At 38.2% G+C, this 26277-nt stretch overlaps 1 protein-coding gene across 1 annotated transcript in view; it reads right to left on the minus strand.

Annotated features, from left to right (window-relative positions):
• Positions 1-26277, minus strand: part of NUP107 (nucleoporin 107) — a 29828-nt gene that overhangs the window by 2412 nt on the left and 1139 nt on the right. The window contains exons 3-23 of the mRNA XM_057429519.1: positions 24551-24640; positions 21193-21308; positions 19226-19361; positions 18591-18694; positions 16609-16736; positions 16157-16205; positions 14891-14962; positions 14314-14402; positions 13329-13407; positions 12303-12416; positions 9899-9989; positions 8696-8772; positions 8110-8169; positions 6678-6823; positions 6522-6570; positions 5340-5409; positions 4797-4915; positions 3114-3152; positions 2614-2764; positions 1518-1624; positions 86-188 (exon numbers count right to left, since the gene is read on the minus strand). Coding sequence (XP_057285502.1) covers positions 86-188; positions 1518-1624; positions 2614-2764; positions 3114-3152; positions 4797-4915; positions 5340-5409; positions 6522-6570; positions 6678-6823; positions 8110-8169; positions 8696-8772; positions 9899-9989; positions 12303-12416; positions 13329-13407; positions 14314-14402; positions 14891-14962; positions 16157-16205; positions 16609-16736; positions 18591-18694; positions 19226-19361; positions 21193-21308; positions 24551-24640 — 1989 coding nt within the window. The remainder of the gene's footprint in view (positions 1-85; positions 189-1517; positions 1625-2613; positions 2765-3113; positions 3153-4796; positions 4916-5339; positions 5410-6521; positions 6571-6677; positions 6824-8109; positions 8170-8695; positions 8773-9898; positions 9990-12302; positions 12417-13328; positions 13408-14313; positions 14403-14890; positions 14963-16156; positions 16206-16608; positions 16737-18590; positions 18695-19225; positions 19362-21192; positions 21309-24550; positions 24641-26277) is intronic.

The following is a 26277-nucleotide window of genomic DNA, read 5'->3' on the forward strand; positions in this document are numbered from 1 at the left end:
GGATGTTATATCAAATGGAGTGCCAAGAGCCAATGAGCACAAAACCAGCATTTAGAAAGTCTACAATATTTGTGAAGTTTAGTACCCAAGAACTTCCTCATGATTGCATTGCTTTGCTTAAGTGCTTCTGCCCTCTGTGCAGGATCGAATACGAGCCAGTCAATTACATCGATTTTCAGCCGATCCGCCTATAAAAAACCCAACATACAGATTCAGTCACATTTCAAGCACACACCTGTTGTTAGACATATTAAAGAAATACACAAGATTCTAGGCATGCATCTAGACATGCATCCAATGCATAGGATAGCATTATGGCATACTAACAAAGATTGCTTTATTCACAACTTTTGATTCTAAAGCTTAGGAAACAATCTCTGCAATCTGGAAGAATTCAAAAATCCATTTTTAAGCATTCCCAAGATATTCAGACCAATGGATGAGCATCAACTCTCAAAAAATTTTATGAATTATCATGCATCTTCCTCAAATTTTAATATGAATGCACTGCACAAACACACTTTATGGAGCCTTAGTGCTAAATAGCTAAATTTTAGCCTTAATGCTAAATATTCAGAGGTGCCATCAGCCTGCAAACACAGTTCTCCAATTCTCCTGTTAGATAAACTGTCTGTTTGGCTTAGAGAGTTTAAACATTGTACTGAACAGCAAAAAAAACACCACAACTTTACAAACCATCAGCTGCTTTCTAAACAGTACTTTGAATGCGAGGTATTAACAGTACCTCACTGCCACTGAAGTACTGAGTTGGATCCAACCAACACAGCAGTGATGACAAGGAAACCATCAATAAAGGCAGTCATAGAAGCACAGAATGGTTTGGTTTGGAAGGGACCTTAAAGATCATCCAGTTCCAGCTCCTCAGCCATGGGCTGGGACACCTTTCACTAGACCAGGTCGCTCCAAGCCCCTGTGTCCAACCTGGCCTTGAACACTGCCAGGGATGGGGCAGCCACAGGTTCTCTGGGCAAGCTGTGCCAGTGACTCAGCACCCCCAGAGTAAAGAATTTCTTCTTAATGTCTAATGTAAATCTACCCTCTTTCAGTTTAAAGACATTCCTCCTCATCCCATCACTACTTGCTGTTACAAGTCGTCATATCTAGAATGTCACTTAAGCACATAATAAGGTATATCAGAGATCCAAAGCATTAATCCTCATAATTCTCAGAAGCTACAATACCCTACTCTCAGCTACAACTTTGTTACAGTCATTTCAGGGGCTTTTAGCAGCATGCTGTTTGCACACAGACATGCTGCTGAGCAACACACACCACAGCCCAGAAGATCAAGGAGATACAGAAACAGGAGTTATGGATTTGTGCAATCCAACTCCTCACTTGGTCACATGGAAAGTGCATTTCCCTCTCAGGCTTTTTCAAGGCAATTTCCACCAAAATGATAGATACAATCAAAAGACAGATACAGATCATATATAGTAAAAAAGACTCTGTGGTTGGTGGCAAACTGAAACATCTGCCCTATGAAGTACACTCACCTCTGTTGTGCCTGTATCTAACGTATGGTCATGGTGACTGAATTCACCAGCATCCTTCTTGCGGATATTTTCAACGACCGTTTTTGTTATGGTTGCAACATCCAGACCTGGGTTAAGAGAGAAAATTATGTAAGAGCAATCAAGAATTTAAACTTGCCACAAAATGAATTTCAGACTTTATCTTATTCCTTACTGCTAGGAATTCTTATCAATCTGTTCATAAATCATCAGATTAAATGATAAGCTTTAGAGATATGCAATTTATTGCAGACATCTTAGAAGAATGGTATTTGAGGTAACAGAGAACATCTAACATGGGAAAAAGAACAAGACAAATAGATTTTTCAGTCTGTGTGGACAGCAGGATCTAGATGTATTTGCTAAGACCACTGATTCCCACAATTCTGATGGCAAGACTGATTTGACAGGACTGTACCAGGGAAAGCTCAGAACAGTTCTTTTTCAGATGCTTAAGCAGGATGTTTTATTTTTTAGGCCTTAGCCAAGTTACTAAAAGCAAATGGCTCAAAAATAATTGAAGGAAAGTTAGACAATGAAGTCTGCACTAAATCTATTTCTTTGTGAATTGTGAGTGGCACAGAGGCATTGTAAACCAATGGACAGTGTGCTGCTTCACCTTTTAGTCTGACGTACAGGCCTGGCAGGAAGGTACCATTAATGCAACCAACGGCTGAAAAAGAGCACTACAAATAGGACAAAAAATTTAAGATACTTATAACCTTCCTAAATCCACAAACTGGTATGTATTTTCATTATCAGTTTTCTGAAATAATACGATCATGTCCAGCTTCAGAGCATGTATTGGAGAAAGGCAGCTGGGTTTGGACATAATCCAGAAACCAAAGCAAGATTTAGTTTAATTCAGAAAAGGAACTGCAGTTCCATGTTAGTTAAAAACCACAATATACCTAATTTGAAGAAGCGATTAAGCAAATTCATTTAATTTAATTGAAAAAATGAAGAGGCACAGGAAGGAAACAATACCATCTTCATGGCTAGGTCTTGCATTAAAAACTACTAAAAGACAAAATAAGACAGGATATGAAATGATAATTGGAATATCAGCATGTCTCACCTGCATCTTTTGCTAATTCAAGGCAGTGGTGGCGTTGATCACTGTCAGTAACATCTTCAAGAAATAAAGCATACTGAGCAACAGCTAGCTCTGGGGGTAAGTGGCTTACATAAAACGCTATTAAATCTGTGAGCTTCTCAGATATCATCCGCTGCAGAGTAAGAAGCGAACATTTAGAAATATATACTATATTCCTCTGTGTAAGCCCAGAAGTGCTCTTCACTTGTGTGAAAACATAAATGTGGGACAAATTTCTGGTTAGTTTGTTCTGCTATAGGTAGCTTCCACATCTGAGCTTCGAAGCAAAGATCAATAAATAGTCTCTTATTTAAGCACTACTGACAGAAACTGCGTATTAGGCAAGCTTCCATTTATCTCCTGGAGAAGAGAGCACTATCTGCGTCATAGCTCTCTCCATCCTGTAACCTTAAGTCTCCTTTTCCTCCTCCTTTACTGCTAAATTACATTAGAGAAAGCAAAGTAGATTTCTGAAAGCTTACCTGAATGTAGGTCTTCAGGACTTCAACAGAAACTTCCTCCTTATTGCAAAGAAATACAAATTCAATTTTAAATCAGATAATGTGTGTGTGTGTGTGTGTGTGTGTGTGTGTGTGTGTGTATGTATAAGATACTCTGCAGTACTATTACACAGACACAAAGTTACTTGCTAAACCCTGCTTCAGTAATCTACTAGAGGCTCAGATGGAAGAACTGCTTCTCTCAGACAGTGATTAAAAAGAATATGTCTTCTGATTCAAAGATACAGTGTTCCAAATACTTTCTTTTTCAGCAACTGGATCATACAGTTTTTGGTCTAACTGGAAAGTTACTTTTAAAACTGTTTTTAAAATCTTCCCATTTTACGATATTTTCATTTTTTTATTAATGACTAAAATGTCAGGTGAACAGAAACCTACTGCAGTGTCATTCACACATGCTGCATTACAGAAAATCCTAATGTTCTGACGTACAGGGTATAAATGTCACCTGGCTCATTTGTAATAACCCAAAGTATAGTCTGAGCACCTGAGACTGCATTAGCTGAACAAGTGTTTGTTACTGTGAACAACTGTCATTTTAGTTTTATATTTGCAAATGACGGATCTTCATCTAAGCATATGCCTGTACGAATTGTACATGAACATCAAATAAGGAACATCAGAAAAGCTTGCACAACTACCTCTTCCCTCTGAGGTCCTGAGGGTTGGTGGAGTAATCTTCCAGTAAATTCACCCACTCCAAAATGGTAGAAGCAGTAATCAGCAGTTACTCACAATCTAACAACGCAATTTACATAGCAAATTGCACCTTTTCTGTCCCCTCTGTTAAACCTGCACAAGCGACTAGTTTTACCATATTTTAGCTTAAAAGACCTGCTCTGTCAAATTTTGAGTCCGTCTTAAAAACATATACATACATATACACACACACACACACACACACACACACACAAGGTCTTCCTAATTACCTAAATGTTAACTGACTTCAAAATAAATTTCCATGGGGAATGAAGCAACAGTAAGAGGCATGAAAAATACTAACTCAGAGCTGTACTTAAATCACCTCTTTTGCTGCAATAGGTTACACTCAAAATTTTTGATACATAAGTACTTTTGAATTTTAAAATAGTAGAAAAGGTGAGCTTCTAATTACTTTGTATTGCATCAGAAAACAGTAATTACAGCTACGTGATCCATCTGCATATTTAGCATAAATAAACTAAGTAGCTAGTAGGCTATCCCGAGTATATATTTTAAGAAAATACGAGAGTTTCAGTTAGTACCAATTACCTCAATCAAAAACATTCATGAGCTTACAGTACCATATACAGTCCTTGGAGTTGTACCTAATATTGGGTTCCCTTCAAAGCATCTTGGCTGCTACGAATAAGCCTAATGCTGAAGTTTGACTCAGGTCCTTCTCAGTAAAGGGTTTAGGAGCAGAATCCATTTTTTAATCCAATTTTTAAGCTGAACTGGAGGGGAGGAGGATGCTCTTTTCTAAGTCTGACTGTTGCATTTAGGCTCTAAAATCAACACACACACTATTTAACCATGCAGCTCCTCATCAGCCTGGTAATAATTTACCATCATTGTATGCAGTTTAAGTATTTACATACAAGCATTTCTACTTCAAAGACTAGCTACTGCTATGACAACAAATCAGATACAAGTGAAACTTACCTTAGTTTGCATGCCCAAAGTGCGGAAAAACAGAATAAGATGCGTCATGAATCGAAGGAGGTGCCCTGGGAGCACACTTCTGTCTTTGGAAAGCCATCTGCTGAATTCTTCCATCAAACCTATAGCCACCAAGGAAACATGGGTATTAGCCATAGCAAGGGAAAAAAACACCTAAGAAATATTCCAAAATTATGCATTTATTTTCAAGAAATGTGATTTACCCTAAAAGCCCAATAGAACAACAACAGTTTTGGGGAAGATTTATCTGTTTGGCTTAAATATCTGCTATATATTTTGTATTTCTTGGGAGCAGTTATATGTGGGACTATTGTTACCTTCCGACACATTTACAGGATTTCATGACTTCTTTGAAAACTACCTTGTATGTCAAACTGCAGCTCCTGGTTAAAGAAGCAGCTTAGCGTTTAGGTGGAGTTTGCCTACTGTGTGCTTCTAAAATCCATTCACATATAGGTTTCTGGAAAGGTCACCAGAAATAATGTAGTCAATTGACATTTAAGAATCACTCAGAAAAAGCCTCACCATCCACATCTCCCAGGATAATGAATTTCTGAATCACATGATAGTGTTCTTGGTTCTCCTCTATAACCCTCTGGGGAGAGAAAAAGAAAGTTCAAACTTTGAATAAAATCTTATGGCATAATGTATGAAGAAAGCAAACTTCTAAATAAAGCAAAGTTTCCTTAGGGAAAAAAAACACAACTATCCTACTTCAAGGAGTATTCTGCATAAAGAGCGGAAGAAAAGGCACTTGCTATCTCAATGTCAAAGTACAAGAATATTGACAAACTGAAAGAAGAACCAGAATATAAATCTGTGGAGTTAAAATTCCATGGAAGAGATCCAACACGTACCTTCAGAGCTTTTTTGCTCTGAAGAGAACAAATAAGGATGTTACCTAGAACAGACTGTAAAAAGTCACAGAAGGAGCAACAATGTATACAAATCCTTAAAGAAAATGCCCCTGAAACTTACTTAAGGAGGAAGAGATTTTTTTCCTCAGTAGAGGAATTAATGCATGAAATACAACTCAAATGCACATATAAAGTTGCTGTATGGGGTGGACTGCACCAAAAAGGCAGTCAGCTGGGTGTATCAGTGGCTGACTGCATCAATCTATAAGATGTCTTTCAACACACCCTTGTCTTAGCAATGTGATAAATGCCCTATGGCCATTCCGTCAAATAAGAGTAAGTATAGTTTCAATTTAATCTTTACAAAATTAACATAAAAGCTATATATTCAATCTTAAATGAAGTAAGTATCCTGGGTGTTACAAATAACAAACACAGTATGTTCAAGCAAATGTGCTTTTAAATTTTGAAAGGCCTGTTTTGAAATATGCACCCAAACTCCTATATAGAAAACTGCGTGTAATCAATCTTTGCCCATTTTATCAAAGTATTAAATAGCTGATTTAATCTGCTTTGTATGGCTGACACCACTTGACAGTCAGCTCTTTCTTTAGCACACACAACTAGTCTGGCAGACACAGGGCAAAACAAAACCTGTATCTTCATTGTTAAAAGGTGGCAGCATACAGAAAAATTGATTTGACAAATTACACATTACAGAGGTAGAAAACCTAAAATAAATCAGTCACTGCATATTTGAGCATTTTGTTAAATACTGTAGTAAAAGTAGCACCTGGGGAATAGTAAGAAATGGTAAACAGTGAAGAGAGACAGTGTAATTATTATGTACCTTTTTGTCTGTTGCTTGAAGTTCCTCAAAAACTTTTTCTGAAGTCCAGCTTCAAAGTAGGAGAGAAAAAACAAAAAAACATTACCTTGAATATTCCAACCAGATCAGACAGCATCCTTTGTTGAGTGTAGGTTCATAACTGTACTTAAAACTTACTTTGTTTCTAAATAATCTCTAGGGAGCTCTTCCATCTCCTCTGCAGTTATTACTGAGGTTCGTATTTCCTGCTCAACAAGAGTATCCACCATGACCCTGAAATATGCCCAAACAGTATCTTCCCAGGTATCGCAAACTGGAAGAAGCTACAGATTCAAAAACCAGAGCAATAATTGTCAAGAGATGGAGAACTATCAGAATCCAAACAGAGTAACTGTAATTTAAGGTCAGATTTCTGGGCACCAAAGCAGACTAATAACCATCATGAACAGCACCTTTTCCTTCATCAAAGCAACAAAAACCCCCTTTCACTGAAGAATGCTCTACTTCCTTGATTTGTTTATATCAGTGAAGGTAAGTATCTTCTGTTCTATAAGTCTATAGAAGAATTAATTTTAAATGTCAATGAATAAAACCTGGAAACATTCCTTATTCCCCTTCTTTTTATTTTCTGAATTGCCTTTATTTCTACTACATCACACCAATGGAAGGTGTTGGTGGTAGGAAATCAAACTCCTCAAGTAAGAGCCTACCAGGGATACTTTAACAGCAAAAAAAAATTAATTACAGTCTGCAATATTCCTCATTGTTTTTAAAATTAGTGATTAAAAATCCCTAGTTAGGAGTGGAAAAGCAGAAAAACATCTGGAGGATTAAAACTAGAGACAACTAAAGTGAGCATTGTACAGAATATAGAATCATGGAATAGTTGGGGTTGGAAAGGACCTTAAGATCATCCAGTTCCAACCCCCCTGCCATGGGCAGGGACACCTCACACTAAACCATATCACCCAAGGCCTCGTCCAACCTGGCCTTGAACACTGCCAGGGATGGAGCATTCACAACCTCCCTGGGCAACCCATTCCAGTGCCTCACCACCCTAACAGGAAAGAATTTCCTCCTTATATCCAATCTAAACTTCCCCTGTTTAAGTTTTAACCCGTTACCCCTTGTTCTATCAGTACAGTCCCTAATGAAGAGTCCCTCTCCAGCATCCTTGTAGGCCCCCTTCAGATACTGGAAGGCTGCTATGAGGTCTCCATGCAGCCTTCTCTTCTCCAGGCTGAACAGCCCCAACTTTCTCAGCCTACTGATAATGAAATTCAGATACAGAATAATTTTTTAATATGCCAACTCATCTATAAGAATACTGTGCACGAGCAGGAAAGTGACTATAAATGCTCTTAAATAATACTTAACTAGGAAATAACTGAAACAACATTAGAACTGCTCATACTAGAAGTTAGCAGTAATAAGACAAGTCTATTGTATATTTAATGCACATCAATCCTACAAGAACATTATATACTCAAGCAGCAATATTTGCTATTGTCCTTTTTATTAGATCTTTAAAAGTACAATAACCAGTAATTGCAGTATTTCTGATGATGTCCCTGTTACACATAAAAAAATGCCAGGAGGTGTGACATACCTGTTTCAGGTTTCCACTCAGTGCAGCATAGATTGCCCTCTCATACCTATTAAACTGCTCCTAAAATAAACATTAAAAACACTATGTAACTTTTAAAAGCATGCAAGTTTTCTTGTCACTTTACATTTTATTAGAGATTAATCCACTACAAAATGTTTCAGCTAGCAGTTTTCCAAGAAAAGCTGGAAAAATCACAGAACACATCCAGAGCCAAAATAAGAATAGCAGGTGACTTTCCCTTTGCATCTTTCCACTGGTATCTTCTTGTAAGTTAACTTTATGTTGACCTGGAAACAAAGCAATGGTTTTCCTTTCCCATTCAATTAAGTCAAGCCAAAAGCCAGTATCAGCAGTTTCACTTTCAACTGAATAAAAAAAAGCCAGACATTTCCTAAGCCTGAAAAACTGGTGCTCATCATCCAGATTTCTCACTGCCAGACAGAAATACATTATTTCAGAAGTCCTCTTGGAAACATTAACTATAAGTCCTATAGGCAGAGGGGGCAGGTTTACTTAGAATGTTACAGAGCTCAGAAAGGTTCAAATTTACAATAATAATACATCAAGCAACTCAGCATTATCTTACCTCTTCAGCCATACGCCAACAACTTATTTTCCAAATGCACCTGTATGGATTCCCTTGAACAGGCTCGAGCTCTTCCCCTACATGTGAAGGAGGATTAAGGAAAAAAAGGAGGAAGAAAAGGGTGCTATTAAGAAAGAGAAAGCAGTAAGAAGCTAAAGCCTATTTTCTGTTACTAACCCTATTTCAATCCCTTTGGAACTTTTCCCAAAGCCTTTCAGTGCTTTCAACAACAAGGACCACAAGGCAGCTTTTCTGGGAAGTTTGGTAAACGCGCAACTTAAAAGTTACAGCATCCTGAAAGCTTAGTTGTTATCTAGTCTTGAAGAAAATAATGTTTCTGACCATAACATATCTACAGTGTTTACATTTGGAAAACACAAAGCTAAGGAGAAAAATAATTTTTACATCTTAAGGAATACAACCTTCCAAATAAAGGTCACTGCTTCAGTGCTGCTATTCTGCATGCATCTGCATGAGGCATGAATTAAACCTCACACAGCAGCAGGCTAGGCGGGTACTACTCAAAACAAGGCTAGGACATTGATGGAGCATGCAGATAAACAGATCAGGATTTGAAAACCATGAAAGCATTATGCCTTCCAGATCCAGCTATGTATAACACTTAGACACAGTCTTAAATTCTTTGCTAAATCCTGCTGTCCTCAGCATAGAGAGAAGCAAGGTACTGTGTTATAAATAGGAGAGTGTGCAAGGAACCCTGAGACCAAAGAGAAGGGTAACTTAACAAATTTCAAGTATTTTAAAAGCATCTCTTTTTCCTGCATTCACGTTTGCTGAACTTTAGTCTTACTATACTTTTCTGAAGCTGGATACAGTGTCCAACTTTTGAGCCTGTAAGCAACAAAATGTTTGCAGGTAGCACAAGTCAGGTGTTGAGAAAATACAGACCGAAATATTATATGGAGGTAGAAAAAGTCTGTCTGGACCTCTGAGACACCTACTACTTTATGATTATGCTTGATTTTCAAAAAGAAAGCGACTTTTGCACTTTAAGTGAACTCACACCTTCAACTAAAGTAATTTCATATTCTGTTTTCATATGTTCAACAGACATGATAAATATTTTAAATACAAAAGAGGCTCTTCAGGTGAAAGGAAAGAGCTGTTTCTCTTTGCCACAGACAGGTATTAAAAGAAAGCCCTGTTTTTACATCTGTCTTAAATGCACTTTGAAGTAGGTACCTCCATTTATGTTAGGATCATGGTACAATTTCCATCCTTCTAAAGTTGCAGCTCTCCAGGCCTGACCACATCGTTTGCATAAGCGCTGTGCCTGAAAAAGAATGGATTTTCTCAGCAACAGACCTGAAGCTTAGAAAAGCATCAGCTCCTCCTTTAAAAATGTGAACAGTATTAAAATAATGTGTGGAGATTCTACTATAAAACAAGCACAAAGAACCTTAAACTTGAAACAACTGAAAGATTTCAAAGTAAATAAAATGCCAGTGTTGTTTTTTTCACTAAACAGCTTTTCAGTCAGTATTTATAGTAATATATGAAATACAGTCTCATCTTTGCTAGCTTGAAACAGCTGTTACGCATCCTTTTGATAAGTTTAGTTTAAGGCGTCATCTTGCTGCTTAGATGTATAATCCATGTCTTCATGCAGTCATCTACTTTTCCAGTTAACTTAGCCTTCCAAACCCCTCATGCACTTCTAAAAATAGCAATCCCACCTTTCCCATAATGATATTCAATAGTCTGTGCAGTAGCACAAACAGGTATTCAAAGCTATTTTGAATAGCATGGAAAGTAGAACAGGAACTGTACAAAACCACTTACCTACAATTATCCCAATCCCACACCCCTGGTGTGGGGGGAACAATCAGCTAAAGATTATCTAATACGTCTGGCTGGTACTGTTCCAGGACTGACAAAACAGTATGAACATACAGAAATTGCAATATACAGTCTTGGCTTGTTTAGCCAAATCCTGTTCTTTTCACACTGGAAGGCTGCATGCATTCAGCCATTTGGGGAATGGTGACAAACTGTAAATTTAGAGAACAGAAAAGCAAGTTGTTCTAGTTTATCTGCTGTGTATTACCCATTGTACAGTAAATGAACAGAGGTTCATTCTTAATTCAGATTAAACTCAAAGTATTTTGACTTACTCTTTCAGTAGCAAATAACCCTCTTCATGCTTATCAGACAGTAGGGACATCACAATAGTGACTGCAGAACAACTGATGCTGCAAATTTATATTCATGTTGCCCTGCAGCAATATGCTGATGTGCCTATATCAGAAAATAAATAGACGTGCACCATGCTGGAACAGAATACTAGCAAGTAACCAGATTTCTACGTCTAAGGTCTTGGATACAAGAATTTCAAGTCCCTTTTTTTCCCCTCCCATTACTCATATGTCATTATATATATACAGAGCCTAGCGTAAGGGAATTGGTTTCCAGCTGAAGCCTTTAAACAGCACCACAATACAAGTATTTACATGATTAAACCATGAAAGTCACTTCACAACTGGGGATTGTTATTCAGAACAGCTTTAGGACTGAAATTGCCTGGCTGTTACTCAGCTAAGGATTAATACAAAGTATACACATCAGATACTCTCTAAGGTGAGGGAACAAGCAGACTTATAGTGAAAGAATTAATGGAGGATAATAACATGCTTTCTGTAATACTCAGATCAAGTCTATCAGAGTTTTCACCACTGAAGACCCTGCCAAACAGCAAAGGTAAGAAAATGAAGGGTAGAAAGAAAGAAAGAAAGGTTATTTTAACTAGTAGGAATAACCATTGTAAATAACTATGTTTATTCTGATGGCAGCATTAGCCTATGAAGCTTGTGCACTGGTGCCCAGTTCTCAGTCCTGGGACACTTCTCCAGATGTGCCATTGCAACTGTTTATACAACAATGTGATAAAATAGGCCTGACTCTCTCCCGCAGCTCCACTCAGATCATATACCCAAGGGAACAGAGGAGCAGAGCAGTAAAGTGTGCTTACTTTAACGCTATTTCTAAGAAAAACATACATCAAACCTCTCTCTCTAGCTAAAATTGCCAATGTTCTACTCTAATAATATCATAGAATGGTTTGGGTTGGAAGGGACCTTAAAGACCACCTAGTTCCAACCCCTCTGCCAGAGGCAGGGGCATCTTCCACTAGACCAGGTTGCTCTAAGCCCTGTTCTGCTTAGCTTTGAACACTTCCAGGGATGGGGCAGCCACAGCTTTTCTGGGCAACCTGTTCTAGTGCCTCAACACCCTCACAGGAAAGAGCTCCTCCATAATACGTAATCTACACCTAGAAGGAAGCCACTGATTATTAGAGATTATAAAGCCACTACAGTGAAAAAAAAGTCTGACAGCCAAAAAACCATGCAACATTTTTTTCCATAACATTTACTCTATACTCCAAAATTACATAACTAAATGCAAGATTTTATTAAAACACTGATTTAGCAGCCCATCTCTGTCAGCACTGATAATAAATTGAAAATTAATTCACAAGCCACATTTAAACAGACATTTTAGTATAGAGCTTTTCCTTAGCTTTAATAGTAAGATGTAAAATAAGTTACAGTAGTTAACCAAGAAGATACTGTAACTTTCTGCAGCTTACCTCATCTGTCATGCCTGCTCTGATGAGAGTGAAGAGATACTTCAATAACCTCGCATCATCTTCTCGGTCCAAATCATCCAGTGGCAGTTTCTGTCTGATAGGAGCATCTGGATCCTGTGAGGAAAAAGGTGATCATTCATCCACACAATGCCTATTATGCCTCTTCCAATGATTTCCAGCCCTGTTTTGTAACTTGGAGTCACTTTTTCACGTTGGCACAACAATCTGCACAACCCATGTAACATCTAGCATGGCACTTTCCTGTTTTTCCTCTCGTTTGTTCTGTTCCTCTTCTGTCATTGTTCCTATCAGAAGGTGCCACTGCAATTTCTTTATTTACTCCACTTTGTTTTTTGCCCCTCTTCCAATTCTTCTGTCAAACATCCTCTCCCCTTCTGCCTCTCTACTCCACCTTCTGACTGAGAAGGCTTTTCATAACATCTGTACTTGCTTCTATTTAATCCAAACAAATTTTCCCAAGCCAGTCAATATCTCAGATCACTCCCCAACTGAATTAATCTTCTGTAAGTGCTTTGCTGTCACTGAGGCAATTCATTACGTTGTTCTACTGGACAGTCCTTTCTTTCCTTGACTTCCCCATTACCTTTTGCTACAGTAGCTATCAAGGAATCCCATCAGGACTTGGCTTCCTTGTACTAGTTCTTGTATAAAGACAGCATGCCCTTATCTGCAAGGGCTTCCAAACAATCATATAAGCTTTTCTAGTAAGGAATATGGGTTCGTTTCAGACATAAAAAGTACTAATAAAGCCATTTACTTCACCAAATAGACCACAGGTACTTGTGAAGAGGGGTGAGGATATGGACATGACTGCTGGAAGAGAAGTGGACAGATCCCCCCGGAAAACTCCAAAGGTGCCAAGCCTCATTTCTGTACTGATTTTGAAATAGTACAACTACTTTTGGATAATACAACCATCTAAAAACTGGCAGAAGGCTGTGAAAACAGCATATATGCTTTCTCTAACCCATTGTGAAATCAAACCTTATTTTAAATAATACTTACCAGCTCTGTTACCAGAGCGCGAGAACTCCCAATGTATGTACTTAACTGTCGCTGCTTCAGGGTGTGTAGTGTGTTCTCCCTGAGAGAAGTGAAATGTTTTTCAGAAAAACGTTTGTTGTTTTTTTTTTTAAGCAAGCATCTTTTAATAAGCCACAAATATTGAAAGATATTTTTTGTTACCTAGAATATGGTTAAAGAAGTGACAGACATTTGGGTTGGTTTACCAATGGACTGCATTACTGTTGTGAAAACACAACATTTCACAAGAAGTATATTATTAGAATCAATTCACATACTTTTTACTTCCTTTAAAAGCATCCATTATTTCAGTCATTCATGTATTTAATTATGAATCAATTTCCGCACGAGGAAAATTTCCCACTAGCATTCACTATAACATCAGTCTAAGACAGAAATTCAACTTAGGAAGAATGTATGATTCCAAAAGCCTGTATTCTCTGGTTTATTCTAGGCATCTAGCATGAAAGATAGTCTTTGTTTTTTTCTGCCCTAAACCCCATCATTGATAATAAAGATGACAACATCAGCTTCCGGTGAAGGGTCAATGACTTAAAGTGACAACAAGAAGTTAAACAGGCAAAAATTAAAGCCAAGGAAGTGACCACCTGAAAAAAACATGATTTTATCCAGTGTAAACAACAGGCTGATCATAAGGTGACCCTCTCTTATTGTGCCTTACTATAAAAGAATCAAATCTGCATCCAGGTTAAGATTAAAGTGAATTGCTTTGATGATTTTCCTTCTATCCTTGTCTCCCAAAAGCAGTAACTGACTTTTGAGAAGAAATACTTCAGCAGGTGGATAGAAAACCTCAATTTTTACATAGAAGAATTTAAAGAAAAAGAAGTGAATAAACTGAATAGCTTTAAAAAGTTCACTTCTTTTTAAGAGTGATTCTGTGTCTGTACCTGTGAATTTTACACCTGATGGAAGTATAGATATAATCAAGGGAAGTCTGACTCACCAATATACTGATTTTGCATAAAACTCAATATTATCAGAGAAGTCCCCAATTTCATCCTTGGAAATGCTCTCCAGCCAATCTACCACCAGCTGGAATAAAACCAAATTGCATTTTGAAAACAAACATTTAACAAATAAAATTTTAACTGCCTTCCTCTCATCTCTGGATCTACCTGTTATCTAAACAGTAATCAAAGGCATACGCATCCTGACAAATATTACAATTTGATTTTAAGTATCCAACATGAAGGTTGTTTGGGTACTTGATCTCCGTTTCTCACTAGATGCTACAGTTACTATAGTGCTACTTAACAGTTTATTAATCACATCAACAATAACATGCTCCAAATGGAAATTGCTGTCAGCCTTCCATCATCTCCAAGCCTGCCTGAAAAACATACCTGATCTTTAGAAACTAAGAAGCATTATTTTTAAGGCATACAAAGAATAACACACTTCAGTGAATATAAAAAAGTATTAGAAACAACTTTTAAAAGTGCATAAAGCATTAATGTTGCAAATATTTGAGTGTCTACACAGCTATTTCCATTCTCATCTTAGAACACCTTCCACCATACCTGGCTTTGTCGGACAAGTGAATCTTTCTGAAACAAGTTGTCTACATTTGTTTTTTCACTAGCAGTTAAAACCTATTGAAGAAAAAAGTTGGTTATTATGGCATGTTTTCTTTTCCATGAAGTAAAACCATGAATACCAAACTAAACACATACTAATGCAAACTTGCTGCAAGTTCAGTTTGCTACCTCTTCTCTACCCCCTTTATAAAAATGGGTAACACTATATATTTGTTTTATTTGGATGATATTTTATATCCAGTTACACTGAAAATTTTAAAGATGAGATTCAGAATACAATTCACAAATGTATGACCACAGAAAGATTCTAAATAGCATACCCATTGATTCCACTGACTGCACTCATATTATTCTAGATCCCACTTATTACTGTAAACATAAAAAGATGACACATGACGACATTTTCCAAGCCCATATGCACACTTAAAATAAACAAGTGAAAAAAAAAACCAAACTCGGAATCAAAAAACCCAACCCCAGAACCCTGATCTTTCTATCTGCTCTCCTGCATTAGTTTAGCTTCTATTAGGCTTGCAACAAAAAGAAGAGAAGATACATTTTCCTAAAAAAGCACAGGCAGAAGAAGACTGGATTTTGGCACAACAGTGTTTAATTTAATAGTGACAACTTAGCAGCAGGAATCCTAGAGGAAGCTATTTTATGACTGAGAAAAAAAGCAACTGCAATCATAAATTTTACAGAGGCAGAGTCACTTATTGTTTTGTCTTTGTAAGCATAATCTGGCAGCAAAGGCTGGAAGCACTGTATTGACAGAGACAAGATGACTACAGCTGAAACAAGAATGCTAAAAAATTTTCATTTCTCTTGAGATAAATTGGAATCAGGATTGCAAAGGCCAGACAGCTTGAGACCACATGTTGTTTTAAGCAAAGCAAAATTATCTTTGACCTTCGGGAACACTACAGCTACTGATGCAACTTTTAAAACAAAATAGTTATTTCCAGTGAATTTTCCAAGTGTATGGAGAATACTGAAGTAAATACAGTACATTTATTTATTTTTACACTAGCATGTTCTCTTTACCATGGAATATTTAAATTCACTTGTCAATATATGGAATGATTTAATATTTGTCTTGATAAAAATCAAATCAGCCTCATTTTTTGTTTACATTTTTTGACCTTTGGATTTTGAGTGACTGCAATACTGTGACTGTAAAACTTAAAATACAAGCACTTAGCTTGTATTTAGCTTCTTATACCACTTTAAATAAAAGTCCAAGCTTACTGTGATATCAAATGCAGTTTCATCTTCCAGTGCAGACTGTATTCTATCTCTAGAAATAAAAATGCAAAAAGTTAATGATTAAAATAAAGCTGAGAAACTTCAGTGGAATGCACAATCATAGAATGGTTTAGGTTGAAAAGGACCTTAAGACCATCTAGTTCCAACCCCCTGCCATGGGCAGGGACACCACAATGGAAAATACTTAAAAACACCTTTACAAAAGCATTCTTTTTAAAAAATACTTGATTTTGCAAAGGTAGCAATAGGCCCATTTACAATTTTCATGCCTGTAAATAGATAATCGACATATATATCAGCACTGAGTTCCATAAACAGATTAATACTTACTGCTTCACTCCGTATTTATAAATTCATTAAAAATATATATATATATATATCTCCAAGAAAGTAAGCTCAGTGCAAAACCATCACGTGCTTTTCAAAGGACTTACCTATAAAGTGAGGACAAGAGTCTCCAAGTCACCATCTCCTGCTTGAGAAGCCACAAAACACTGGCAGTTTTTGAAAACTTTTGCTGTCCAGGAGCTGCCCGATAAACTATCTTCCCCAGTATGTTCACCTGAGGTAAATAAATGTATACATTTACATTAATACAGTAATATAGTCCATCCCTTACGGCAATCTTTTCATTACCCTGAATGCTTTCAATAACCAAGTTTGTGATTACCATCTCTTCAAAACAGGTAGATGATGCTTCACATCACAGATTTCCTTTATTATTAATAAAAATAATATTACCACAGCCTAAAAGCCATAAACCAAGAGACTAGCTTTGTTTTAAAATGCACTGTACAAAGCCAGGATAAAACCAGCTTATGTTGCTCAATTAAGAAGCACCAAAAGACTGGGAGGGAGAGAACCATTGGGGAAAAAAACCCAAACCACAAACAAAAAAACCCACCACAATTCCTAAATTTTTTTCCCCATACACATCAATATCAAACATAAGGTCAGCCCTACTGGTCTTTGCAACTGCATTTATCAGTGCCTGACAGATACCCTTTCCTTTCTAGTTCCGTTAAATGAGGAAACCTGAACTGTTGCTTACCACATAACTTACAGTATCACCAAAAAGAAATTCTATTATCTTCTGCTTTATTTCTCATGAGGAAAACTTAGACAATAAATATTCTCCATCAGTAGCTAGTTCCAAAGCTCCTACTACTTCTGAGAACAACCTCAAACTCTTAGGTTTTAGGAGTACCCAAACTGTCACGTATCAATTTATTCATCAATTTTTAAGTGGGAGCTGAACAACAGATCTGGAAAACAGAATGAGGTGTGCCATCATGATGCAAGAGAGGAACATGATTTTCTGTTCCCTTCTATTACCTTCCATAAAATAGGAAAAGAGTTCATGGCTGCTAGGAGCCACTGGGCTGATCTCAGGGCACAGATGAGAGGCAGCATGAGAGCTCAGGGCTGTCTCTCCACCCCCATTCTAAGCCCTGATAGCAATATCAAAGCCAGCTCTTGGAGCAGCATCCTTCACTTTACTTTTGTAGGTCTGTGCCAACATACAATCAGCTCCCCCTAGATTCCACATCTTAAAACAACCACTCTATGTTCCACAATCTTGTAGATTGTATCCATGTTCTCAAACAGGAGAAATTGAAGATACTTCCATTTCAGCTCAGAAGTTCCACCACCTCACAAAATAATCAAGTTCACATTTATTTCCCCTTCTCTTGTCTGCTTGCCACTTGAGAACACTATTGTGGTACACACCTCAGCATCCCCTAACTCAGTCCCAACAACCGATTTGCACAAAACAGGGCAGGAATGCATTTTCTTAACACAGACACAGGTATGAAGTCTCTTAAAAAGAAAATGATTTGTCCACTCTTCTCTTCTGAACAACACTTACTGATAAAAGCAGCATCATTTCTTCCTCTCAAACTGTCAATCCCTGCTGAACTGTCATATCAACAGCCAATCAAATATAGAACTGTGTCTAAAAGCAGACACATTCAAGCTAATGTTGAGCTCGCGACTGCCAGCTTGTTAGTAACGTAGCAGACAACTCTTAAAGCATCATAATGATTTTATTTATTTATACCCGACAGAAATAAGTATGTTTTAATCCAGCTTATTATTATAACACAAAAAAAATTAAATCTATACATCTGCTAATGTTTATTGTCACTTGACACATATAGTGGAATGGCAGCCAGATGACATTTTTAGTATTCAGCAAGCTACACAATGGGTATTCCTGTGCCAAAGTAGTGTACGAGGCAAGAGGGATGCTATTCAATACTAGTGTTCAGTGACTCATAAGACTGCAACCAGCTGGAAGATTTAAAGCATTTATGTGAAGCACTTTGACTTTCTGCTTGAAGAAAACTGGCAATACTACTTTGGGAAGGGACTGTAAAATAAGGTAAATAAAACCCCCAGGCAAACTACTTACCTGATTGTTACAAATACTTTCATACTCATCCACAAGATCGAAAATGGTAGTTGATGTATGCTTCAGGAAGGAATGTAGAAAATCTGAGTACATGCTCATAGTAGCTACAACAGATGAAAGAAGGAACAGCCATATTAGACACAACCTGCTAAAAACCCCCAACCAAACAGACTACAAAAAAATCCTTCTGATAAGGCATCTCATCTTTTGTAAATCTAAATGAGGACAATGATGATATGTACTATTTATGTGCTATAAAATCAGAAGAACTTCTCAGCTAAGACAGTAAGATTCACAGAACCTGTAAGTAAAATAATTACAGAACTTTTGTTGTAAATCTGTCATCTGTGCAACTTTTAACAACAAACTCATTTGTGTATCTCCACAAAACTAATCCAGTTTGTGCCTTACATCACCAGAGCATCCCATCTGTGCCATTAGGTTTCACAGATGACACAAACTATCAAAACTCCAATAACTGGAAGAGATTCACTTGCTGAACTTTTTAAACTAGATTCTTTTTAACAAAGAAATGTCAGAAAAAGAATACATAAAAAAAAAAAGAACAAATAGATGTTTATATTCCACACACAAAAACTATGGGCAATTACGATGACAACTTCAGATTGTCTCACCCGCTTCCCCAGGGTCATCCTCACGCAGCAGCACAGCGCTCATAGTGACATTGTCTGTCATATTGGACATGTCCAGATTTGCAAACATTCCTGTCTGCTGAGGGGAGAGTGCCATTGTCCAGCTACTTTCATCCAACTAAAAGCATTAACAAGAACATAAGGAAAAAAATAGCAACCTCTATTACAAGCCTGTAGCAAACAGCTCTGAAAAGCTAAATTTTAATCTAGAAAACAGAAATTCTCAAATTTCTTTTTCTTCAGGAAATAACTAAAGTAGCAGCTAATCTAAGAAGACCATCCACTTTAAAACATCATGTATCACTTTTCATTTTAAAACAAATCTATTATGGTAAATGTTTACTTACTATTTCGGCATTCAAAGTAAAACAATAGTAACACTGACTATGTTGTAAAGCAGCTGTGAGAATTTAAGTAAAATAGTTAAAACTTGAATCAGAACCATTTACCAGTCTTTCAACCTTAGAATCATAGAGTCATAGAATAGTTAGGGTTGGAAAGGACCAAAACTATCTGAACAAATGAAGCAATATATGTTTAAAATAATAGCAAGTATCAGAATATTACAGGGGGAAATAAAGATGTACCTATACCTTGTGGGGGCTATTTCAGGGGAGGTATTTGATACCTTATCTGACATCAGAGCAGCAAAATGGCCAAACCAGAAGATAGACTATATATACACTGCACTGACAGGTCAGCTTCCTGTAGTTGTTTCCACGACAGCAATTGTCTTCTCATCAGCAGCTAATGCTAAACAAAGAGCTAGATGCGCCAGTGGTTGATTTTTTTCCAGACTCTTAAAATGGTCCTACCCAGAAAACCACAAAAAGGGAACCCCATAACATTGCCTGTGGCAGCCTCTTCAGCATATCCAAAAACTGTGGACATATACCTGTTATTCTTCCTTTTATGCCCCAGTTTCTACCCACAGTATTCCTCTTGCCTAATCTCTCTGCCATTACTGCCCTTTGGCCAAGCAGAACAGAACGCTATAGCACTCCAACTGCAGAGTAAAAATAACAAGAAACTCGGTTCCAGTAAAATCCTATCAGGTCTCTGTGGGAAACGCAAAAAGGGCTGATGGGTGTTCTTATCTACCAGCAAGTAAATTTCCACAAGACATAATTTTAAGTCCTTTTTCCATTGCCCTCCTGCAAAAGCTTTCGTCTAGTTCCAAGTTTCCCCCGATAATCTAAACTGGATTCAAGTCAAAGCACTAAATGCTAACCTAAAGCGTATTCCTCTCCACAAAACACTAGTTACAGAATGACAAGAGGCTCTGAATCAGAGGAAGAGTGCCCCTGCCATGATCATGCTGATCAACTAGGCCCCAAAACCTGATAATTTACAGAAACAAATGGGCTGTAACAAACTACAACTACAACTAAAAGGGAGGATGAACTAAAATGTGCATATAGAGAGACATCTTAGCTTGTTTCAAGTTCATTTAAAAATAAACATAGATTAAATACTTCAGAGGTCCCCACCGATAACTTTTCTAATCAGTATTTTTCCAAAGACAGAAGATAATTAACACCATTTGAAAAGTCAAGAGCTTGGTATTTGAAGTCCAAACTTTAACATCCAAGTGAAGCCTAATACTTCAGAGCACTAAAATAAAATTCGGAGGTTTAACTTGCTGACATAGAATAATTGTCTTTGATGAATTTGTAAACAAGCAAAGTCAGGATTTTTGTAGGTACAAGCTGATGTTCTAAGGACTAGCTTAACAAACATGGTGTACTTAGCAAGTCCTTAAAACCCTTAAAACTCCTCATGGCATTTCAAAGAAAACCACAATAATAAATAATACTAATAGCAAGCCACAAGAGTAGTACTAGCAAGCTTGTACCACCCATAGGTTGTCCTTGGTGCAAAGAAGGTGTAAGCTTGTAGTTTCTTATATGTTTCACAGGAACAGAAGAGAAAAAGATGCTCTCTCTTACCCCTGACAGATTGCCAAACAGTCCAGGACTTTGTAGAATCAGTGGAGATTGCCCTCCTGTTCCCAGGAGGGCAGACATGTCTGATGGCTTCATGAAGCTTCGAGTTAATGCTGTAACCAAAAGAGAGAGAGAGAGAGAGAGAACCTTTTCTGAAAACAAAAAGTATTTAAGGCTGCTATGGTCTATTAAGGAGCTCTAAAGAAATCTTATGCAGACTGAAGTATTTATGAAACCGGCTCTGTCACACAAGAAACAGACGAACCAACCTGATGAAGTAACTTGCTCTTGTCTGTCTTTATTTTCCTTCCATCAGAAGGCATGTACTAAACGCACAAACATCAGTTATGAAAGAAAAGCAAGTCTTAGGCCCAAGAACTTAGAAATAAAGAGGTTAACTATCAATAATGGAACTTAATAATCTACACAACTACCTACGCAGGAGTTATACAAACACCCTGGTAACCAAGTCTGGAGTACACTCAAGCCCTAGTTTTTCAAGTAGGGCACATATAAATGTAAAGACAAAGCCTATCTATTGTCATTTCAGTTCCTTCTCAAGTCCAGCAGCATTCCAGATATATGTCTGACACCATGTTGAATGTGTGCGTATTATGCATCAAACACGTGACACACTTCCAGTTGCCAGAGTTCACTGGTAAACACACACCATGAGCATAAAGAGCGATAAATCTTCAGTCTCTCTTTGAAACTGGTCTCCAAACCCTTAAAACAAAAGACAATCACAAGTCTGCTCTACCAAGCACTGCATCTGCTCCAGATGCTCCTGCATATCAGTGCAGTGGCCAGTGTTGCCAGGAATATCTGAGCCATGCTAAAACCAGAGAAACTGCTTTGCAAGATGATAAATGCCACACTGACAACAGGGAGCTCCACCACAACAGACCTTCATACAGCCCAAAGAGTACAGAATTTGCATGAAAATAGTAGCTACTTTGATCCTCTTATCAATCACAAACAGCCTGGGAAGACATCTAAAAACTTTGTTTGCAGCAAGACAGTGACAGCCAAATCAGGAGTTTTGTCAACAGTGATAGAGCGAACAACACAGTCCCAATATTTTGTTATTGAATTTGGAGAAAAAAGTGCTTGCAGAAACCTCAGCAGCAGTTCTTCATAACAAGACCACTTCAGTCAGCATTGAGATCACTAATGTTTCCTTCTGGACTCGAGGACTGCTGGATTCAAAGGCATCAAAGACACTCACAACAGCATATACAACCACAAATAAAAAGCAGGCCCAGGATCTCCATCAGCCTCCATCCAGTTTAGAAACAGATGATCAAATGTTTATGGCACTTTGCTTGTTTCTGCTCCCTCCTCCCCCCCCCACCACCTCGGTGTCCAAGGTAAACAGAATTTTCTTGGAATGTTCCCAGTCTAGAAGATCATCAAATTATAAGGGGGCAAGGTCATTGCAAACACGTACAGGGACCTTGGAATTCTTTGTATCAATAGGCAGATTTAGTTTTCCACGCGTTTTACACAGATCAAGTAAGCTGAAGAACCAAAGGTTTCTGTCCCTGTACTAGCATGTATCTTCATTCACCACAAATCTTCCCTGAACTCTTGAGATGTGAAAGTAATGTATACTGAAGATCAGAGATAAATACTTGAGAGAAAATGGAAAATGAAGTGATGTTGGACATACAAAGAAAGAAAATGTGCCCATAGTGAGGCAGGCTGTACCCCTGCAACCCATGGAGTCTGTGGCCCTGTGAAGAGAGGAGCCCACACTGAAGCAGGTTTGCTGCAGGACTGGTGACCCCATGGGGGACACAAGCTGGAACAGCCTGCTCCTGAAGGGCTGCACCCTGTGGAAGGGACCCACGCTGGGGCAGTTTGTGAAGAACTGCAGCCTGTGGGAAGGATGCACATTGGAGAAGTTTCACAGTATCACAGTATGCCAGAGATTGGAAGGGACCTCAAAAGATCATCTAGTCCAATCCCCCTGCCGGAGCAGGAGCACCTAGATAATGTTACACAGGAATGTGTCCAGGCGAGTTTTGAATGTCTCCAGGGAAGGAGACTCCACAACCTCCCTGGGCAGCCTGTTCCAGTGTTCTGTCACCCTCACTGAGAAGAAGTTTCTTCTCAAGTTTAAGTGGAACCTCTTGTGTTCCAGTTTGTACCCATTACCCCTTGTCCTATCATTGTTTGCCACTGAGTAGAGCCTGGCTCCATCCTCGTGACACTCCCCTTTATATATTTATATACACTAATAAGGTCACCCCTCAGTCTCCTCTTCTCCAAACTATAGAGACCCAGCTCCCTCAGTCTTTCCTCATAACGGAGATGCTCCACTCCCTTAATCATCTTAGTTGCCCTGTGCTGGACTCTCTCCAGCAGCTCCCTGTCCTTATTGAACTGAGGAACAATATTCCAAGTTCATGGAGGACTGTCTGCTGTGGAAAAGACCCCATCCTGGAGCAGGGGAAGGGTGTGAAGAGTCCTTCCCTGAGGAGGAAGGAGGAGCAGAGAAGTGGGATGAACTGACCACAACCCCCATTCCCTGTCCCCATGCCATTCAGTGTGAGGAGGCAGAGCCTGGGAAGAAGGGAGGGATGGGGGGGGAAGATGTTTTAAGATTTGGTTTTATTTCTCATTACCCTACTCTGATTTGATTAATTTATTACCAATTTTACCAAGTCAAATCTGTTTTGCCCATGACAGAAATAGCCAAGTGATCTCTCCCTGTCCTTACCTCAACCCACAAACCTTTTACATTTTCTTTCCCCGCATTGTGCTGCTGAGGAGGGGAGTGACAGAATGGCTTGGTGGGCACCTGGTGTCCAGTCAGCATCAACCCACCACACTGAGGTTGGAATGAACCTCTGGAGATCTGCTGCTCCAACCCTCCTACCCAAGGGAGTGTCAAGTAGAAAAGGTTGCTTTGGTTATCTTCAAGGTTTGGTTTCCAATCAGCTCTGACTATCTCCTAGGACAGATACTCCACAGACCATCTGGGCAACCAGCTCTAGCATTCAATAAGCTCCACAGTAAATTTTTTCTTACATTTAAACAGAATTCCCAATATATCCTGTTGTGCTTATTGCCTTTTCACTGAGCACCACCAAGAAGAGCCTGGCTGCCTTTTACCCTCTTGCCAGGTATTTATATACATTGACAAGATTCTCTCAAGCCTTCTCTTTCGCAGACTAAACAATCCCAGCTCTTCTCAGCTTCTCCTCATATGTCAGATCCTCCAGTCCTCTAAATAACTTCGCAGTGCTTCACTGGACTCACTACAGTGCATCCATGTCTTTCTCCTTATGAACTGTTATCAATTCTGAAGTCCAACCATATAATTCCTTTTACTAAAGAAATAAAGTAGCCTTACCTGGCTGGCGATGCAATGAACTGGGAGTTCGGGACAGCAATTGGCCTCTGGGTGTCATGTTTCCAATGGAGTCATCCAGGGATGCAAGAACTGATTAATAAACGAATTAAGAAACCATGCTTTTGGCTCTGTTCAAAATGAATACTGGGAAAGGAAAAATATTTTGCTGTAGCTCAAATATTACGAGGATTACACATCTAGTCATTCAGACTGGAGCAGAAAATCCCATTCATAAGCCTGAGTTAGGTCACAAAATGTTTCACTAAAAGTTTAAAAGCTGGAGGGCTGAAAGGAACACTGAGAAGTAAAGTTTGGAGATACGAGAATACCAGATCTGGGGCTTCTCCTCACTGCTCAGATTGAAGAAAATATTTTTGTCCTATGAGGAGCTGCTCTGTGCTAAGCAATACAAAAATCTGAGACTGAATGCATGTAAAAAAAAAAAGTTTCTCTCCATTCCAGTGTGCTGATGACTTGAACAGAAAATCTCTCTGTCTCTCTACTTTACTTCTGCCTGTCAGCAACTAGGTTCAGTGCTCTATGTTTGGTTTACTAAGAAGGAGTTGTGTCAAAGTTTCAGTAGCTTCAGTATCCCATGTCATATCAGCACCCAAGAACATCGCGATTCTTAGGCACAATATAATCAGGGCCACTACTTCACTGGTTCTATTTTGCTTGCAAAAACCAGAAGGACAAGAAAATGTACTGGATTCCTTTGCTATCATAACCAAAAAATACTATTCCATTAACTTTCAAATTACATGGCATTTTTTTCTTATTCTATATAAGTGGGGGGGAAAGTTCTGTGGAAATTTAGATCTGTGTCTGTGAATTTCTCTTGCTATTACTGTGAATGGAAAGTTAAGATACACTGAATAATCAAAATATTCTGGAAACACAATACATGCAAAAGAGCATAAAACCATAAAATTAAGATATAATAGACTGAATAAAACTTAAGTTTAAAAAACCGAGATGGATTTGGCTCCAGCTCACATAGTTCTCTGGGCTGACATCAACCTGAGTTCATAAGCCCACGAAAAACTGTGAAACACAAGACCACATGAATGTGATGACACAAGTTTAGGACACAGGCAATGCAACATCCCTGTAATCATATTTAACTCATAATCAAAACAATAAATCTATATGTAGCCAAGAACTGACTATACAAGCATTTCAACAATCTCTTACTTTCCCTATTCTACCCCGACTCCTTCCCCTAAGTCTATTTGAATAATCTGTTCTGAGCCATCACTACAACAGCTTTCACATGGTTTGGGACTAAAATGTGGGGAAGAGGAAGGGAGAGAAAAAAATCCCACTCAGAGGAAATGCTATTCTGTGAAAAGACAAAAAATTGCATCTTTTGGCTTATCTTTAAGTTCTTCTGCAAAGGCCAAGTAACATATCATATCACTGACAATACAGTATTTTTGTAAATAAAACTCCCCCAGATATCCCAGTCACACTTTCAGTCAGTCACTAATATCCCTCTCCAGCAGTTTTCAGACACTACAATCATAGTTTTGTTTTGGAACTTTTCTCCTTCTTAACACACAAAACCACCACACGGAAAACAGACTACACACAGAAGAGGAAAATACAGACAGTTCAACAGCAAAATTTTGGCTGCAGAATGCCTCTCTATTTCACATTATACGCATGCATTCTTCTCTTCCAACAGGTACGAACCAAAAAGTAACTTGCAGTACATTATAAAACTA

Source organism: Pezoporus wallicus, unplaced genomic scaffold, assembly GCF_028554395.1.
Source record: "Pezoporus wallicus isolate ANWC-B61680 ecotype Strahan unplaced genomic scaffold, APGP_CSIRO_Pwel_v1 contig_5069, whole genome shotgun sequence".
In the NCBI taxonomy this organism is placed as follows: Eukaryota; Metazoa; Chordata; class Aves; order Psittaciformes; family Psittacidae; genus Pezoporus; species Pezoporus wallicus.